Source organism: Hyaena hyaena, unplaced genomic scaffold, assembly GCF_003009895.1.
Source record: "Hyaena hyaena isolate Hyena2069 unplaced genomic scaffold, ASM300989v1 scaffold_459, whole genome shotgun sequence".
In the NCBI taxonomy this organism is placed as follows: Eukaryota; Metazoa; Chordata; class Mammalia; order Carnivora; family Hyaenidae; genus Hyaena; species Hyaena hyaena.
In genome coordinates, this window is record NW_024081093.1 from 738,632 (window position 1) to 757,392 (window position 18,761).

At 44.0% G+C, this 18,761-nt stretch overlaps 2 protein-coding genes across 6 annotated transcripts in view; one reads left to right on the forward strand and one right to left on the reverse strand.

The window, feature by feature from the left end:
- The window catches only part of FBXL2 (F-box and leucine rich repeat protein 2), a 118,509-nt gene extending 105,159 nt beyond the window's left edge, over positions 1–13,350 (forward strand). For all 4 annotated transcript variants that reach the window (XM_039253744.1, XM_039253745.1, XM_039253746.1 and 1 more), the window contains 2 exons: positions 11,550–11,762; positions 12,425–13,350. In XM_039253744.1, the coding sequence (XP_039109675.1) occupies positions 11,550–11,762; positions 12,425–12,532 (321 nt within the window). In that variant the 3' untranslated portion in view covers positions 12,533–13,350. The remainder of the gene's footprint in view (positions 1–11,549; positions 11,763–12,424) is intronic.
- Positions 13,351–14,438: 1,088 nt separating this feature from the next.
- UBP1 (upstream binding protein 1) overlaps positions 14,439–18,761 on the reverse strand; it is a 53,613-nt gene continuing 49,290 nt past the window's right edge. For both annotated transcript variants that reach the window (XM_039253742.1, XM_039253743.1), the window contains one exon: positions 14,439–16,399. In XM_039253742.1, coding sequence (XP_039109673.1) covers positions 16,362–16,399 — 38 coding nt within the window. In that variant the 3' untranslated portion in view covers positions 14,439–16,361. The remainder of the gene's footprint in view (positions 16,400–18,761) is intronic.

Here is an 18,761-nt window from a genome sequence, read left to right on the forward strand (position 1 = left end):
CTACGGCTGCGGTGCTCAGGTCCCAAGGATCGCAGCCCTTTCCAGGAGGCTGCCAGCAGCTCCCTGGCCATGCGAGAACCCTTCTAAGAGAAGCTGATTTTTTTGGAGGAAGCAGCAGGTGGGGAGTTCCTACGATCAGGAATCCTAAACTCCCTAAATTCCCCTTACTCACAGTATCAAGCAACCTTGTCAAGGCAGCCTGGCCAGCTCCTTCAGTTTCACACCACCAAATTCAGAGAGGTAAGGGGGAGGAAGGGAGTTCTTGTTGGAACAGATTTCAGGGGAAGAGGAAAATGTCTGCATTCCAGGTCACGTCCTACCCTAACTTTAACAGACGAGTGGCTTGAAGTTGGGCTTTTTTTTTTTTTTTTTTAAACATTTCCGTTCAAATTCCATTAAGTCCCTGGTTTTTGGTGAGGAGCACTGCCCAGGATGTGGGACATGCACACACACATACAAGCATGTGCACATACACACACTTCTGAATCCTAGGAGACCCCTAGCAGCCTAGTAGAAATGGAAGAAAGCAGGTGAGAAAAAAACAAGTCTGAGTACTATCATATCAGCCTCTTATCTCTGCTGTAAATGAACTTCCTTAGTTTTAAAAATAGCAATAGTAAGTTCTTTCTTATCAATAATCATCCTAAATGTTTTTTTAAAAATTTTAATTCTTATTTTTGAGAGAGAGAGGAACAGTGGGGGAGGGACAGAAAGAGAGAGAGGGAGACACAGAATCTGAAGCAGGCTCCAGATTCCAAGCTGTCAGCACAGAGCCCGATGGAGGGCTCAAACTCACTAGCCATGAGATCGTGACCTGAGCCAGAGACAGACGCTTAACCAACGGAGCCATCCAGGAACCCTAATAATCACTTTAAATATAAGTGGATTAAATTCCTCTATCAGAAGACATAGAGTGGCAAAGTGAATAAAAACCATGACTTAGATACATTACTAGACCTAAAACAATCTAACTTTACACTTCTGGAGCTATAAAGGAAGCTGGAAAGGAAGAAGCAGACCAAGCCCAAAGTTAGCCAAAAGAAGAAAATAGCAAAGATTAAAGCATGTAACCTAAAAATAGAAAATAGAAAAAAATTAATGAAATGGAGGGTTTTTTTTGAAAAAATAAACTTGACAAACCCTCAGCTAGACTATGCAAAAAAGAGAAAGGCAAATAAAGTCAGAAACAAGAGACATTACAACTCATTACATGAATAAAATGAATCATAAGAGATAATTATGAAGTTATGTGCCAACAAACTGGATAATCTAGAACAAATGAATGAATTCCTATAAACACATAACCTACTAAAACTAAGTCATGGAGAAATAGAAATCTTTAATCAGACCCATGACCAGTATAGAGATGGAATCAGTCATCAGAAACTACCTAACAAAAACCCAGGACCAGGTAGCTTCACTCGTGAGTTCTGTCAAACACATAAAGAGGAATTAATGCCCGTCCTTCTCAAAATGTTTTCAAAAAACTAAAGAGGTAAACACATCTCTGAACTCATTTTATAGGCAAGCATTACTCTAGTACCAAAGCCAGACAGACACCACTAGAAAAGAAAATTGCAGGCCGATATCCATAGTGAATATAGATGGGTACATCCTCAATAAAATACTGGAAAACTGAATCCAACAGGATATCAGTAGATAAAGGGTAAACTCACAAGATCATGTCACTAGATGCAGAAAAAGCATTTGATGAAATTCTATACCTTTTCATTATAAAAACTCTCAACAAACTAGGAAAAGAAGGAAAATCCAGAATAAAGCAAGGGTGCCCACTTGCACCAATTGTATTTAACATCATAGTAGAAGCCTTAGCCAGAGAGGTTAGATTAAAAAAAAAAGACATAAAAGACATCACCATTGGAAAGGGAGAAGTAAAAGTATCCCTGTTTGCAGACAACATAGTATTATGTGTAGAAAACCCCCAAAGACTCCATTTTAAAACTAGTTCTAAACTCCATTTACAACTAGTAAATAAATTCAGTAAACTTACAGGATACAAAATCAACATAAAAAATTTGGTTGTATTTTTTATACATTACCAAAGAATTATTTGAAAAGGGAATTATGAAAAATAATTCAATTTTCAGTAGCCTCAAAATGAATAAAAACTTAAGAGTAAACTAAGGAAGTGAAAGACTTATATACTGAAAACTATAAAACGTTGATGAAAGAAATGTAACAAATGGAAAGACATCCCGTGTTCCTGGATTGGAGGAATAAATATTATTTAAATGTCCCATACTCCCCAAAGCAATCTACAGATTGAATGCAGTACCTATCGAAATTTCAAAAATACATTTTACAGAAATGGAGTGATGCTACAGTTCATACAGAGCCACCAAAAATCCTGAATAGCCAAAGCAATCCTGAGAAAGCAAAGCTGAAGGCATCACACTTCCTAATTTCAAGTTATATCTTGAAACTATAGTAATCAAAACAGTATTATACCGGTATAAATACCAACCTGGAGATCAGTGGAACAGAACAGAGAGCCCAGAAATGAATCCATGTGTATATGGTCAACTGATTTTCACAAGGATGTCAAGAATACACAATGAGAAAAGGAACATCTCTTCAACAAATGGTGCTGGGAAAACTGGATATCCACACGTAACAGAATGAAATTGGGCCTGAACTTTACACTGTACATTAAAAAAAAAAAAACAACTCTAAAATGTTTCAGAGACTTAAATATGAGATCTGAAACTCTAAGACCACCAGAAGAGGGTCACCCAGCTGGCTCTATCTGTAGAGACAATAATCAGCAGAGTAAAATGGCAACCTGTACAACAGGAGAAAATATTGCAAGCTATTTCTCTGATAAGGGCTTAATTTCCAAGTTATAGAAGGAACTATATAACGCAGTAATAAAAAACTAATAACCTGACTAAGATAGTCTGAGGACTTGAATAGTTCTTTAAAAAAGATACACAAACGGCAAGTAGATATATGAATAAATGCTCTTCACTAATCATCAGGAGAATGCAAATATCATACTTGCCAGGATGGCTATTACAAAAATTTTTAAGGTTTGGCAAGGATGTGGAGGAACCAGAAACCTTGTGCATTGCTGGTAGGGATGCAATATAGTGCAGCCACTGTGGAAAACAGGATGGAGGTTCCTCAAAAATTTTAAAATACAACTACAGTGATCCTGCAATTCCACTTCTGGGTATATATGCAAAAGAATTTAAATCAGCACCTTGAAGAGAGATTAGCACTCTCATTTTCATTGTAGCACTATTCACAATAGCTAAGATGTGGAAACAACCTAAATGTCCATCAACAAATGAATGGATATATAAAATGTGGAATATACACACAATGGAATACCATTCACCCTCAAAAAAGAAAGAAATTCTCTACTATTTGACAGTGTGGATGGACGTTTAAGTGAAATAAACCAGACACAGAAAGACAAGCACCACACAATTCCATTTATATGCGGTATCTAAGATAGTCTAATTTATAAAATCAGACTGGAATGGTGGTTACCAGGGTGTGTGGGGTTGGAAAATGGGGAGTTATTTGTCAACAGGCATAAAGTTTTAGTTGAGTAAGATGAATAAAGTCTAGAGACCTGTGGTACAACATTGTACCTATGTCAACAACACATTTAAAAGTTATTAGGATAGAGTTTGTATTTTTAGCACAGCAAAATCTAAAAAGAAAAAAAAGACATACTGTGTGATTACACCTATATGACGGTATCTACAGTAGACAAATTCATAGAAACAGAGCAGAATGGTGATTGCCGGGGGCTGGAGGAGGGGAGATGAAGGGTGTTGTTTGAGGGGGTAGAGTTTTTCAGTTTCACAAAATGAAAAAGTTCTGAAGATCCACTGCACAGTAATGTAAGCATATATAACACTTTTGAACTGTACACTTTAAAATGGTAAAGATGGTGAATTTTAAGTTATGTGATTTTTACCACAATTAGAAGTTTAAAGAAAGAATGGAAATCATGAAAAAGAGGATCTTAGGACATTAAGGAAGAAAGAACAATGGAAGGAACAAGGAAAAATGTGTAAATACAACAGATTTTTTCCCTTAGTTTTCTAAATTTTATTTGATGAAGCAAAAATTAAAATTTATATGATTCTCAGTTCATACAGAGGAAGTAATTGACATATTTTAGGGGCACCTGGCTGGCTCAGTCAGTAGAGCATGACTCTTGATCTCAAGTTTCTGAGTTTGACTCCATGTTGGGCATAGAGTTCACTTAAACAAACAAAAAAAGACAACATATTATAAGTGAGGAAGGGTGAAAGGGCTTTTTAAAAGAGAGGAAAGGTTTCCATATTTTACTCAAACTGGTAAAATATTGATGTCAATAGGTTGTGGTAAGTTATGGTTGCATAATATCTAGAGCAACCACTAAGAAGTCTACAAAAGAGAAACACTCAAACACAAAAGGTAAATCAAAATGGAATTGTAAGAAATGTTTCAGAAACTCATGGGAAGGCAGAGAAATGACGAGCTGAAAGAACAGGGGAAATGGTCCAGAAGTAAGCCCAAGCACATCATTAAACATAAATTGTCTTTTTTTAATGGAGGCTTCATTGATATAATTTTAGCTTCAGGTATACAATGCAATTATTTGATATTTGTATGTATTGCAAAATGATCATCATGATCAAGTTTAGTTAGCATCTGTCACCCTATTTACAAAATTTTTTTCTTAGAATGAGATCTTTTAAGATTTTTCTCTCAGCAACTTTCAAATATGTAGTAACATTAACTATAGTCACCATGCTATACATTACATCCCTATGACTTAAATGATAGGAAATTTGTCCAGTTTGACCCCCTTCACCCTTTTCACACTCCCCCCACTTCTGACAATCAACAGTGTGTTCTTTTTTTAATGTTTCAAATTTCTATTTAAATTACACTTAGTTTACATATAGTGTAATAATGGTTTCAGGATATAGTCTCTGAATCTATGAGCTTGCTTTTTTTTTTTTTAATTCCCTGTATAAGTGACATCATACGGTATTTTCTTTCTCTGCCTGACTTATGTCACTTAGCATAATGCCCTCAAGGTCCATCCATGTTGTTGCAAATGGCAATATTTCATTCTTATTTATGGCTGAATTCCAGTGTGTGTGTGTGTGTGTGTGTGTGTGTGTGTGTGTGATGTTTTCATTACCCATTCATCCTTTAGTGGACACTTAGGTTGTTTCCATGTCTTGGCTAAGGTAAATAATACTGCAGTAACTGTGAGGGTGCAGATGTTTTCAAATTAGTGTTTTCATTTTCTTCAGATAAATACCCAGAAGTGGAAGTGCTGGAAAATATGGTAGTTCTATCTTTTTAAGATTTTTAAAATGTTTTATTTATTTTTGAGAGAGCACGAGATGAGGCGGACAGAGGATCCAAGGTGGGCTCTGCACTGACAGCAGTGAGCCTGATGTGGAGCTTAAACTCATGAACCATGAGGTCATGACCTGAGCTGAAGGCAGACACTCAACCAACTGAGCCACCCAGGTGCCCCTATTTTAAATGTTTTTTAAGTTTATGTATTTATTTTGAGAGAGAGAGAGTGCAGGAGAAGCACAGAGAGACAGAGACAGAGACAGAATCCGAAGCAGGTTCCAGGCTCTGAGCTGTTACCACAGAGCCTGACACGGGGCTCAAACTCATGAACTGTGTATGAGATCATGACCTGAGCCAAAGTTGGACGTTTAACTGACTGAGCCACCCAAGCACCCGTTTATTATTTCTAATGTTTTTCGATGGAGTCTTTAAGGTTTCTATAAATAATATTGTGTCATCTGCAAATAGTGAAAGTTTTACTTCTTTCTAATTTGGATATCTTTCTTTTTTCTTACCTAATTCCTCTGGTTGGGATTTCTAATACCATGTTGAATAAACATGGCATGAGTGGGTATCCTTGTTTCTTCCTTAGAGGAGAAATTTTCAGCTCTTCACCATTGAGTATGATGCTAGCTGTGAGCTTGTCATATATGGTCTTTATTATGTTAAGGTATGTTCCTTCTTTACTCACTTTTTAAAAAATCATAAATGTATTCTGTCAAATTCTGTTACTGCATCTATTTAGATGATCATAGGATGTCTGTCCATTTTGCTAATATGCTATATCATACTGATTGATTTAAGAATGTTCTGCCATCCTCACATCCCTGAAATAAATTCCACTTGGTTGTAGTGTATGATTCTTTTAATGTACTGTTGAATTCAGTTTGCTAATATTTGTTGAGGGCTATTGCATCTATGTTTAAGATTTTTCTTTTACATTTATTTCATTTTGAGAGAGAGTGTGTAGAGGAGGGGCAGAGAGAGACAGAGAGAGAGAATGAATTCCAAGCAGGCTCCCCATTGTGGGATGTGGGGCTTGAACTCATGAACCACGAGATCATGACTTGAGCCATTATCAAGATTTGGATCTTAACTGACTGAGCCACACAGGTGCCCCTGCATCTATGTTTATCAGAGATATTGGTCTGTAGTTTTCCCTTTTTTTTTTTTTTGGTAATGTCTGTCTAGTTTTGGTTATCAGGGTAATACTTGCCTTGAAAAATGGATTTGGAAATGTTCCCTTCCTCTTTTTTGGAAGAGTTTGAGTAGGAATGATGTTAATTCTTCTTTAAATATATGGTAGAATTCACCAATGAAGCAGTATTCTGGAACTTTGTTGGCAGGTTTTAGATTGCTGATTTAATCCCTTATTAGTAATCAGTCTGTTCAGATTTTCTATTTATGATTCAGTTTTGGTTGGTTCTTTGCTTCTATCAATGTACTCATTTCTTCTAAGTTGTCAAACTTGTTGGCATATAATTGTTCTTAGTAGTCTCTTATGATTTGTTGAATTGCTGTGGTATCATTTGTAATGTCTCCTTTCGTTTCTGATTTTTAGTTGAGCCCTCTTTTTTGTGTGTGTGTGAGTCGCTAAAGGCTTGTTAATTTTATCTTTTCATAGAGCTAGCTCTTATTTTCATTGATCTTTTCTGTCTCTTTAATTCATGTCCTCTTATCTTTATTTCCTTCCTTCTACTAATTTTAGACTTTGTCATCTTTTTGTAGTTCCTTAAGGTGTTATGTTGTTTGACTTTTATTCCTTGAGGTAGGCCTTTATTGCTATAAATAACTGCCTTAGAAGTGCTTTTGCTGCAGCCCATATATTTTGGTATATTCCATTTTTATTTGCCTCAAGGCATTTTTAAAATTTCTCTTTTGCTTTCTTTGACCCATTGGTGATTCAGTAACATGTTAAATATTCACATATTTGTGAACTTTCCACTCTTCTTCTAACTGATTTCTTTCATACCATCATGGTTGGAAAAAAATGCTTGATACAATTTCAGTCTTTTTTTTTTTTAAATATATTTTTTAAATGTTTTATTTATTTCTAGGAGAGAGAGAGACAGCGTGAGCAGGGGAGGGTCAGACAGAGAGGGAGTCACAGACTGAAACAGGCTCCAGGCTCTGAGCTGGCAGTCAGCACAGAGCCTGACACGGGGCTTGAACCCATGAACCGCGAGATCATGACCTAAGCGAAAGTCAGACGCTGAACTGACTAAGCCACCCAGGCGCCCCACAATTTCAGTCTTCTTAAATTTATTAAGATTTCTTACATATCCTAACATATGATCTGTTCTGGAGAATGTTCCATGTGCACTTGAGAAGAATGTGTTTTTCTGCTTTTGGATAGGATGGTGTGTATATATGCATTAAGTCTGTCTCTTCTAACATGTTGTGTATGGCTGATATTTCCTTACTGATTTTGTCTGGATGATCTATCTATTGATGTAACTAGGGTATTAATGCCCTCTACTATTATTGTATTGCTTTCTTCCTTTAGACCTGTTAATATATGCTTTATATATTTAGGTTCTCCTATGTTCGGTGCATAAATATTACCCATCTTTATGCTCTCGTTGGACTGACCCCTTTATCATTATGTAATGCCCTTCATTGTTATTATAGTGTTTCAAAGTGTTATTTTGTCTGATGTATGTATGGCTACCTCCACCTGTCTTTTGATTTTCATTTACATGGGATATCCTTTTCCATCCCTTTACTTTCAGTCTGTGTGTGTGTGTCCTTACACTTAAAGACAGTCACTTACAGGCAGCATATAGATGGGCCTTTTTTCTTAAATTTTAATTCATTCAGGTACTCTATGTCTTGATTGAAGAATTTAGTCCATTTACATTTGAAGTAATTATTGATAGTTAATGTCCTTATTGCCATTATGTTAATTGTTTCCTGGCTGTTCTGTAGTTCCTCTCTTCATTTGTTTTCTTCCTTTGTGGTTTGATGACGTTCTTTAGTGGTACACTTAGATTCTTTTATTTTTATAATTGGTGTGTTATAGATTTTTGCTTTGTGGTCACCATGAGCCTTATATTTGTAACAGTCTATTTTATGATAACAGCTTAAACTTGAACACATTCTGAAATTCTACATTTTTACTCTCCCTCCCTCCTGTTTTTTTTTTGATGTCACAGTTTACATCTTTTATCTTGTGTATCCATTGTTGTAGTTTTAGTTTTTTTTTTTTTTTTACTACATTTGCCTTTTCGCCTCCAAACTAGCTGTATAAATGTGATACTCCACTATAAATGATTATTCCATTAACTTTTACTCCATATTTACCTTTACAAGTGAAATTCAGGCTTTCACATGTTCTTAATTAGTGCCCTTTTCAGCTTAACAAATTCCCTTCAATATTTTTTTGTAAAGCTGGTTTAGTAAGCCATTAACTCCTTTAGCTTTAGCTTGTCTGAAAACCTCTATCTCCAATTCTGAATAACTTTGCTAGTTAGAGTATTCTTGGTTGGAAGTATTTTTCCTTTCTGTACTTTGAGTTTCATGCCACTCCCTTCTATCCTGCAGTTTCTGCTGAAAAATCTGTTAGTCTTATGGGGGTTCCTTTGTGCATAAGTTGTTTTGAATATTGCTGATCTTAAGATTCTCCTTAACTTTTGACATTTTAATTATGTCTTAGTGTACATCTTTTGGGGTTCATATTTTTAGAACTCTGTGCACTTCCTGGATCTGGATGTCTTTTGTTTTGGTTAAGGAGGTTTTTAGCCATTATTTCTTGAAATAAGTTTTCCACTCCTTTCTCTCTCCCCCCTCCTCCTGAGAGCCCTATGATATGAATGTTAGTCCACTTGATGTTGTCCCACAAATCCCTTAAGCTTTTTTTTTTTTTTTTTTTGCTGCTCTGTCTTCAAGTTCACTGATCCTTCTGATTTATCTAGTCTGCTCTTGAACCTCTCTAGTGTATTTTTTCAGTTATTATATTCTTCAGCTTCCATGACCCTTCTTTGGTATTTTCTTATATTTTCTCTTTCTTAAAGTTCTGTGTTGATCCATTCTCCTCCAGGGTATGGTGAGCATCTTTATGACCATTACCTAGCTTTTTAACATTTTTAATGTTTATTTCTTTTGAGAGAGAAACACAGTGTGAGTGGAGGAGGGGCAGAGAGAGGAGAGAATCCCAGGCAGCCTTAATATTGTCAGCACGGATCATGACCTAAGCTGAGATCAAGCATCAGTTATCTTTTAGTAAGGTGTTTTTCCCGAGGGTCCTAGATAAAACAGCCTCTCCCCTTTGTGAAGGAGTGAACTCATGTAGGAGATGGACCTTATTGTTCAACCAGGTCCTAACTCTTGGTTGGCTCTCAAACCTTTGTGATTGTCTGTGCAGCCTATTTTATTATTAATGGTTCCTAGTGGTTGAGGATGTGCCAAAACCTGTCAGTGTCCCAAAGGGGAGAATCTCAGCACCTAGATTCAGGCTGACTGGAAGATACTCAGGCAGCAGCTTAAAAAATATGCAAATATACATAGTCCTTTGGGAATGCAAGCATGAACTCCATGGGCCACCAGTGCCAGGTGATCTAGAGGTGTCCTCTGGGGGGCAGTTCCAAAAAACCAGGACTGCAGACAAGCGTATAAACTCCTGTGTGGGATATACTGCAAGTTGGAGTGAGGCAGAGGGATAGTGTGAAGATGGCATGCAGTGGCCTGCGTGCCCAGAGAACACAGTGTCAGGCCTTAGGTGCATGCAACCCTTGAAGCCTACCCTGCAGGACGAAGCACCAGCTCAAGCATACAGATCTCTCTATAGTAAGGCTGGGGGTGCGCTTCAGTCTGCTTTCTGTAGTGTCCTGGGCGCGACAGCCTGCCAAGGACTCTGATTACCGACGTCCCCTCCCCCCAGCAGAGCCAGGGGGGAACGGAACATCCCAGAGTGGCAGGCCCCAAGGACTGGGACCCCAGATGCATATAAAAGCTCCCCTCCAGGAGACAGCGGTGCTCTGGAGTGTGGCGGTGGGGAGAGTGAAGAGGGCTCCTCCTTCCAAGGTCTCCAGTGAGGATGGTCAGCCCCGCGAGCTGTGCTCCTTAGAAGCCTACCCTGCCGGCTGCAGCTGCGGTGGTGAGCCATCAGGCCTCTTTCCCAGACTGAACTCCTGGGCGTGCTGTCTCTTGCTGTGCTCTGGGGATCTTGGCCATTTAAGAACTCTGTGAGGCCCACCAGCAGGAGCCCCACGGACCCCCAGAGCCAGGATACATAGAAGTGTTCTCCAGGCACTGGACACACATCAGAGTTCCTTCCTGACAAATGGTGTTCGGAAGCACAGCAGAGGGAGAAGCTGGTGCCCACTGGCGGGGGAGTGGCTTACAGAGAAGGTGCCCACCAAGAAAGAAAATGAGGCAAGAAAAAGCCTAGAGCGTTTTGTTGTGTCTTTCCGTTTGTTTACCGTGCCCTCCAGTTGGAGCAAGATGGGATGGACGAAGGGGACACCCGCCAGTCCCCGGACCCAGAGTGTCCCAGCGTGCCCCCACTGTGTGAGATCAGCTGCCGGTGCTCCCACACAAAGTCCAAGTACCCCTCAACGGGCCACTTCCATGCTGGGCCCTGGGGCCAGGGTGTCCCAAGTGTATGAGCCCTGCAAGAGCTGTTTCTGGGATCACTAGTCTTGTGGGTCTTGTGGGTGTGAGCCTGTTGCTTTTCAAAGCTACATGGTTTAGGGGCTTGTCTCTCAGGCACAGATTTTAAAAGTTGGGATGCCCAGTGTGGGGTCCACGCCCGTTGCTCTTCAGGGAGAAACTCCGGGTTTTGAGTTCTCTCCCAGCTGTGGGTCTCTGCATCGGGAGTGGGACTTCTGGCAAGATTGTGTCCCAGCTTCTCCCACCCACTGTGACATGGGTCTTCTTTCAGTGTGTGTATCACTCAGCTAGCTCTTAGGGGCTCTTTTCTCAGACTAGGCTGACCTTTACGTACCTGTAGAGTCAGGGCCCTCTCACGCCGTCATCTTTAATGGGATCCCCTGCAATCTGATTTCCATCTTGACGGGGTTGGAAAGATGAGAGAAGCCACCGGAAGTGGTGGCAAACCCACGGCCAAAGGACCACCAGGCTCTGTGTTTAATCCTCCTGTTGATATGCGGTCACCACAAGGCCCTGTTCAGGCCAGTTTCTGTGCTTCAGGCCTCAAGCCTGGGAGAGAGAGGGTCTCGCAAACGTGTGCACTTTCCTCCCCGTTCCAGAGTCTGTCCCACTGCGAGCTCATCACGGATGACGGGATCCTGCACCTGAGCAACAGCACCTGCGGGCATGAGAGGCTGCGGGTCCTGGAACTGGACAACTGCCTCCTCATAACGGACGTGGCCCTGGAGCACCTGGAGAACTGCCGCGGCCTGGAGCGCCTGGAGCTGTACGACTGCCAGCAGGTGACCCGCGCAGGCATCAAGCGGATGCGGGTAAGCGTGGGCAAGTGTTGCTGACACTGGCTAAGCGAACACGGAACAGGTCAGGAATCGACATCCATTTTCCACATTTTACCCTAAGGCTGTAGTTATGCAAATGGGCATGTTGTACAGGCATCTCCTCATTAAAAATTTCCTTGTTAGACCTCACCGTGGCGGTTTCAGCTTCCAGAACGGAGGTCAGAGGCTCCTCGTAGTCTGATCAGAATCCTTCTAAGGAAGGAGCCTTAAGGTTGTTACCAGTGGGAAGGAGACCGTGGTCTTGGTTAATTTCCAGATAAGAAGGCTTCAGTAGAAGGTGGCTCCCCCCCACCCCACCCCAGGTAGTTTACCTACAGTTTTCTGGAATATGCTCCAAGCTTTGCATTTACCTCTCAGAGCTGCCCCAGGTGCGAAAGCTGTGAGGTCTGTGCTGTTTGCATCCAGGGCCGGGGACCACCCCCGGGGCAGATATTCTCTCCTGTCTCTAGACGGTGCTGGCTTAGGGGATAGTGTCAGCAGGAGTCGCTGTAGCCCACACCAGAATTCTATCCTATTGGCCCGAGGTAAAGGAGTCCATGCTATATGGAGAAGGTGTGGGCTAGTCTAGGATTGTGCGTCTAATCTTCAAAATCCCCACGTGGTGACGACTCCAGGTTGCTCTTTTCTGCTTCCAGGCTCAGCTCCCTCATGTCAAAGTTCATGCCTACTTTGCTCCCGTCACCCCCCCGACGGCAGTGGGAGGAAGTGGGCAGCGACTGTGCAGGTGCTGTGTCATTCTCTGACAGCAGTTGTCTGAACCCAAGGCGTGAGGTGTCCCTTCCTCCAGAGAGGACCCAAGTCTTCCCGAACTGCTCCACCTTCACCCAAATCTCTCGGTTCTCCATTGGGAAAGGCATGTACAGGTAAAAGACTCCGCCAGGGACCGCAGTGTCTCCGGTGAGAGAGTCTTCACCTCTATTCTGCTACGATGCAATCACATCACAGCCTGGGTCTGGTAGCACACGGAGCGCGGTCTCAGGGTAGCTGGGACACGCAAGAGAGGTGGGTGCCTTCTTAGGTACAGAAGCCCCGCCCCCGGCCGTGTCAGCATTCCTCATACAGACCATCAGTGTTAGCACAAATTGAGAAGAAATAAGCTGTTGATTTTCTACCCAATACTTCAGCCAGTGGCCTACTTTAATTCACAGATTTCATTCTGATGAGGACTTTTCCACTTTGAAGATTAAATTAGCCAACTTTCTCAAAGTGACTGTTCCGCAAATTCACGATACCTGATGGTTTTCTACATAGAGACTTGAGGCGGGAGGCAAGGTAGTGGGTTTCCATGAGACACCAAAGAAATGAGACTCTGAGCTGGGTGGGGCGGGGTCTTCACCCTGCTGTTTCCATCAACTTGTCACATACACTTTTGGGGACCAAAAGCTAAAAACACAGAGCTCGAAGGCTGTGTCGCTGCCTCACTGGAGAGGAGAGTGGGTCTCTTAGAGGAGAGAAGCTAATCCTGTCGTCTCTCGCGAGATCTGGGGGGCCTTAAAGAGCTAGAATGAGGCTTAAGTTATCTATAATATAATCAATTAAAAATAATGAATGGATGCATGTAGAATGGGTGTGATTTTTTCCAAGTTTATTTTAAAATCTTAGAAATCAGGTTACACCAGAACTATTCAAAACTGTACACACTTAAAACTCAGATCAGTAAAGTGTTGGCACCTTTCAGACTCATAATATAAAAATGAAAAAAAACCATAGTGATGCTTAAGTCAGAGGGTTTTATTGCTATAATCTTATGGCAGACAAGTCTGAGCAAAACCAGTTTCCAAACCCAGACCTTCCCAACATGATCTAAACTTGGAGGAGCTCTAGGCTTTGCTCTGGGTTGTCCACACGTGTGACCCTAAGATTAGGGACCCGCCACCACACTCACGCTGTAAACTTCAGGGTTAAGGGCAGCTGATGACCCATCCTAGCAACCGCTCCCCACAGCGAAGGGCACAGAGCTGACGGGAGGCTGAAGAGGGCCAGCAAAGCCGCGGCGGTGTCTTCCCCGGGCCAGCAGCGCTCTGGCGGAGGGACCGTTCAGGAGCATTTGGGAGACAGTGGAAGAGAAGGCAGGTACATACACGACCCCTTAAGTCACTTTAACAAGCTTATCAGGATAAGCATTCGAGTCCTGATGACTTCAGCGCCTGATGACACGTCCTCTGGTGTTCCCTGGCCGAAGTGTGCGAACACCACAGCGGTGGTTTAAATACACACTCACACCGCTGTGTGTGGCAGTGTGACTGTGGAAGGAAGCTAGTCAAATCAACACAGAGCATCGAACAGATTGCTTCGGTAATTATAGTCTCTATTTTAAAAATGTATATGGCCGGGGCTTCCCATGCACGGTCTGTGAGCCGGGACACCACCTCTCGGAGCCACTGGGCTCACTCCTCACTGCCATGACCTTACTCAGAAAACAGGAGGCCCTCAGGCGAGGTTTCTCGGAGGAGAAGGTCAGGTCCACTTCCTGAGTGTGATCTGTCTTCAGCTGCATCAGCTCTGAGAAAACAGACAGACTGAAGAGAAAACCGCACACAGGCCTCACCTCTGAACCTCTTGTGCTCAACACCTGCACGGAACCCCCTCAATTCTAGGGCCTGAGGGGACACTGTCAGGAACTGGGATTTTAAATGAGACACGCGTTTGCAAAACAATCGGAAAACATTTATTTTACTGAAATGTATACATCCTACTATTAAAAAAACAAAGTAGCAAATTTGCTGGTGCCATAATTTAACCTGTTTCGCTGGGACAGACTAATTTTCAATGCTGCTTGGTAGAATTTCAAGTTCGATGAGCTTTTAAAGTGTTTTTAACCCCATTTCTAAAACTTGGTGAGGAATTCAAAATAGCACACAGCATTAGATGACATTTATTGTTCCGTATATCTTGAGACTCAAAAAGGAATGCTAAATAGACAAGCAAAACTCTAAAAACAAGAGATATGCTCACTTCTTTCCCAAGTGATGGGCACAGAAGACGTGCTCATACAGAAGCAAAGGGAGAGGACAGAAGGAAGGTCCCGCCGCCTTGGGGTCTACAGGGCTCACAGACACTGTCAGAGTAAGGATGACAGTATGCAGAGACCTGCTGCTTAATCCCCTTTAAGAATAAAACACAAAGCGTCAAAGCTTTTCACCCACTGAAGGAGTCTGTCTTCGGGAGAGATTCCAGAGTCCAAATTACTCATTCCTATTTCTGCCCGAACAAAGGTAAGAGTCAAACGACACATTCAAAACCGAGACAGCTGGGTACGTGGACAGAGATGCCGTGGCTAAAGGGGAACTGGAGTTTACAAATCCGGTCTGCTAGAGCACAGGCTGCGCGGATGCTTGCTGGTGCGTGGGGGAGGGATGCGAGAACGAGGAGAAACTTGCAGAAGCAGTGGGCTCCCTTTGAGAAGTGTGCGGCAGAGAAGCATTTGGTTTTGTGGAAGAGGCACCCTTCGTATACAAAAAGAGGCCGTTATGTGATGTATAATAAAGCCTCTTAAATAATCACCAGAGCGTTTATCCATGATTGTACTAAAGCTCCATCTTTCAGAAGTGTGGGGAATTCTGACGGCACAATTTAGTGTTTCATTTATGACACCTAATTTGCCACGAATAATTTCAACTCATCGGTAACAAAGACCCCTTGGCGGCAGGTCAGAAAACGACCACAGTTTTCCCCCTGCCCAGGGCACCTGTTTCCATGGGACGGGGTGGGGTGGGGCAGCACAGGAGGGTTCAGAGTGAGGAGGGGCCAGTCGTCGGAAACGGGGAGAGGGAGGGACGCCACATGAGTTTCAAAGGGCAACGGGGCTTCGAAAATGAAATCCAGAAACAAAATGCTAAAAATGGAAGCGGAGGCAAAAGGTTTTTCAGGAAACCTGTGACAAAGCGAAAACACAAAAGTCTTTGTACCTATTAGGGTTTACACTGATCCTCTCACCAAGGTACTCTTGATAATGCAGTTTGCGTCATGCCCGCCTTCCCGGCTCGCGTCCTCCCCGATCCGGCACGGTCCCGTCACACACACCCTTACACATGATTTCCTCCGAGAAGGTGCCACGACTCTTACCTGACCACCAACCACGGCATCAGGGCGTGGCATCTGCGGACAGACCCCGTGCTGGCTCCACGACAGCACTGGCCCCCGGCCCCGCCCCGGGGCAGCACAAGGTTCAGGCAAGGAGAGCCAGACTGGCACAGAGAGGTAAATGCCCACAGTACGTTTTACATTCATTTCCAAACCGCATACATACAGTGTAAAAAGACAGCCAAGGCTGCTTCTAGGGACTGTACCTACTGGCCTCTGCTGGACAAGCAGGCGGCCCGCCCGCGCGCGGCCCCCGGAGCCGCACGCCCGCTGTCCCGACGTGCTCGCTCTCACGAGGATGCTCGGCTATGGCAGTGACAGTGAGGACATTCGCCTCTCATACAGCTCATTAGAAAGGTCATCTTGTGTTTTCAATATGAAACATTTCATACGGTAAAATCCAATCCCAAGACTTCTTGGATTCAGTCTTCACACACTTTTAAGCGTGACTTTATTTGGTACTGAATAGAGTTCAGACTAAGTAAGACATCACTTCAGAACTATGTGGATGCCGTCCCCGTTCTCCGCTGCGGGAAGAGGAAAGGCGTGTTACACACAATTCCTTCAGCCAGGCCCAGGAAGACCCAGACTACTAACCGAAAACTCCTAAAAACCTACACCCCCTCTTCCCAGTTCAAGTTACCTTTAAATAATTCTAGAGAGAAGCTCGCACACATTTCCCCTGTGAGGTTTTACTTCTTAACTTCCAGCCCACATGCCCATCGGCGCCCCGTGCCCCGCTGCTGGCCAGCTCTGGGCAGGCGGGGGCGCAGAGCAGGCGGGGGCGCCGTGCCGGGCCAGAGCGCGGCCACTCCACACCTCCCACACCACCCGAGTGCCCGCCCCGTCTAGCTCCTCAGAGGCAGCGCTGCAACATTATGAAAAGATCCCTACTTTTGTCTGACGGCCAGTGTTTCTCAGGACATGGCAAAGAACGGTACACAGTCCTCAAGGAACGAAAGAAACCTTTTCACAAGAAACAGTTCAGGGAGACCGGAGGGGGAACAGTACAGGGAGACTGGAGGGGATGGCCTGTGAGGTCTGACACCAGCGACGGCCACCGCCTTTGCGGGGCGCAAGTGCACAACCGGCCTGCAGACTCCTCGTCGACAGCTGGAGCTCCGCAGAGAAGACGCTGCACTGCTCTCCCACGAGGGCGCAGCCCAAGGTGCCGTGGCAGTGACCGAGGGAGCCAGCCGGCTCAGTTCAAGCTACCCTGGCGGGTGACTGACGGCAAATGCAAGCAAGGTGCCAGCACAGGCGAAGCCGTCCCTCCAAGAGTGACGTCCAGGGAAGGGGGACCCGGGAAATCTCGGCTCTTCGAGGTGCAGCTTTTGTGCTAAGGCTGGATTTAGATCTCAACCCACCAGACTTATTTTCAGTCTCTGCTTCACATATAATCACTTTGCATTTAGAAAACCCTCCCAGGGCGTCTGGGGGGGCTCAGTGGGTTGAGTGTTCAGCTTCGGCTCAAGTCAGGATCTCCTAGCTGGTGAGCTCGAGCCCCGCGTCGGGCTCTGTGCTGACAGCTTGGAGCCTGGAGCCTGTTTCAGATTCTGAGTCTCCTTCTCTCTCTGCCCCTCTCCTGCTCATATCCTCTCTCTTTCTCTCTCTCAAAGATGAACATTAAAAAAAAAAAAAATTTTAGGGGCGCCTGGGTGGCTCAGTTGGTTAAGCAGCCTGACTTTGGCTCAGGTCATGATCTCACGGTCTGTGGGTTCAAGCCCCGTGTCAGGCTCTGTGCTACCAGCTCAGAGCCTGGAGCCTATTTCAGATTCTGTATCTCCCTCTCTCTGCCCCTCCCCCACTCATACTGTCTCTCTCTCTCCCCCCAAAAATAAAAAAGACATAAAAAATTTAAAAAAAATTTTTTTTAGTTATAAAAACAAAAAATCCCCTGCTTTAACCCTCTAGTTGGAACTCCCCTGTGCCCTCCTTCCATATCCTTTCCCTAAATAAGCGCAATCCTTTCCACAGCTTGGAGCCACTGCTGACGGGCCGAAAGCTTCCAAATTACATCTCCAGTCCAGGCCTCTCCTGCCAGCCCCAGACGGGGACAGGTCACTGCCAACTTGACCTTTCTGGCACATCTAAAATGGGGCTCTTGACTGCTTCCCCCAAATCATTCCCGCCTCTCTACTGGGGCCATCGTCTGTCTGCCCAGCTGCTCTTCCAAGAGTCCAACCGCCCCTCCCGCAACAGTGGAACCCAGCAGGGCCCCGGCCCCTAAACGCGTCAGACCCCGGTGACCCTTCCTGCCTCCAGCTTCCCCCCACTCTCATGTCTCCAGAGTTTCAAGAGTGGAAGAAAAACCAAATCGCATTCAAACAAACACTCCCTTGTTTAAGCAACTTCACTGACTTCCCAGTGCGTTTCAAATGGAATTGACCGTGCCCACGTCCTGCACGCCAGCCCGCACCTCCCGCTCTGGCTCCACCTGGCCCCTCGGGCCTCTTCCACCGTGTGGCCTTCTCTCCAGTTCGCATCCAGCCTCGCGTCGTCTTGGGGTGCTCTTCAGGCGGGCAGCTCCCCTCAGGCCTCAAGTCTCAGCATCACTGACACCTCCTCAGAGAGGCCTTGCCCAAACACTCCATGTCCCCCGACTGAGCTCCCCCTTAAACACGAGCACCCCTACTTTCCCCCTCCTCCACGGCACTTGAAAGATTCTGTAATTCTATGTATCTGTCGGCCAATTCTGATTCGCTTTCCCCTCTAGGAGTTCCACGGAGTCCGTTTTGTTCAAGACCTTTCTAGCACCAAAAGGCGCTCGGTAAAAATGGGGGCTGAACTGAGGTTTTTTCCTCAGTAACCTAGGACTGACTCCTTTTCCTTATTTGCTCGTTTCTATTGCAACCACTGGAAATATTCTCTTGATTCGCTTTTAAAAAT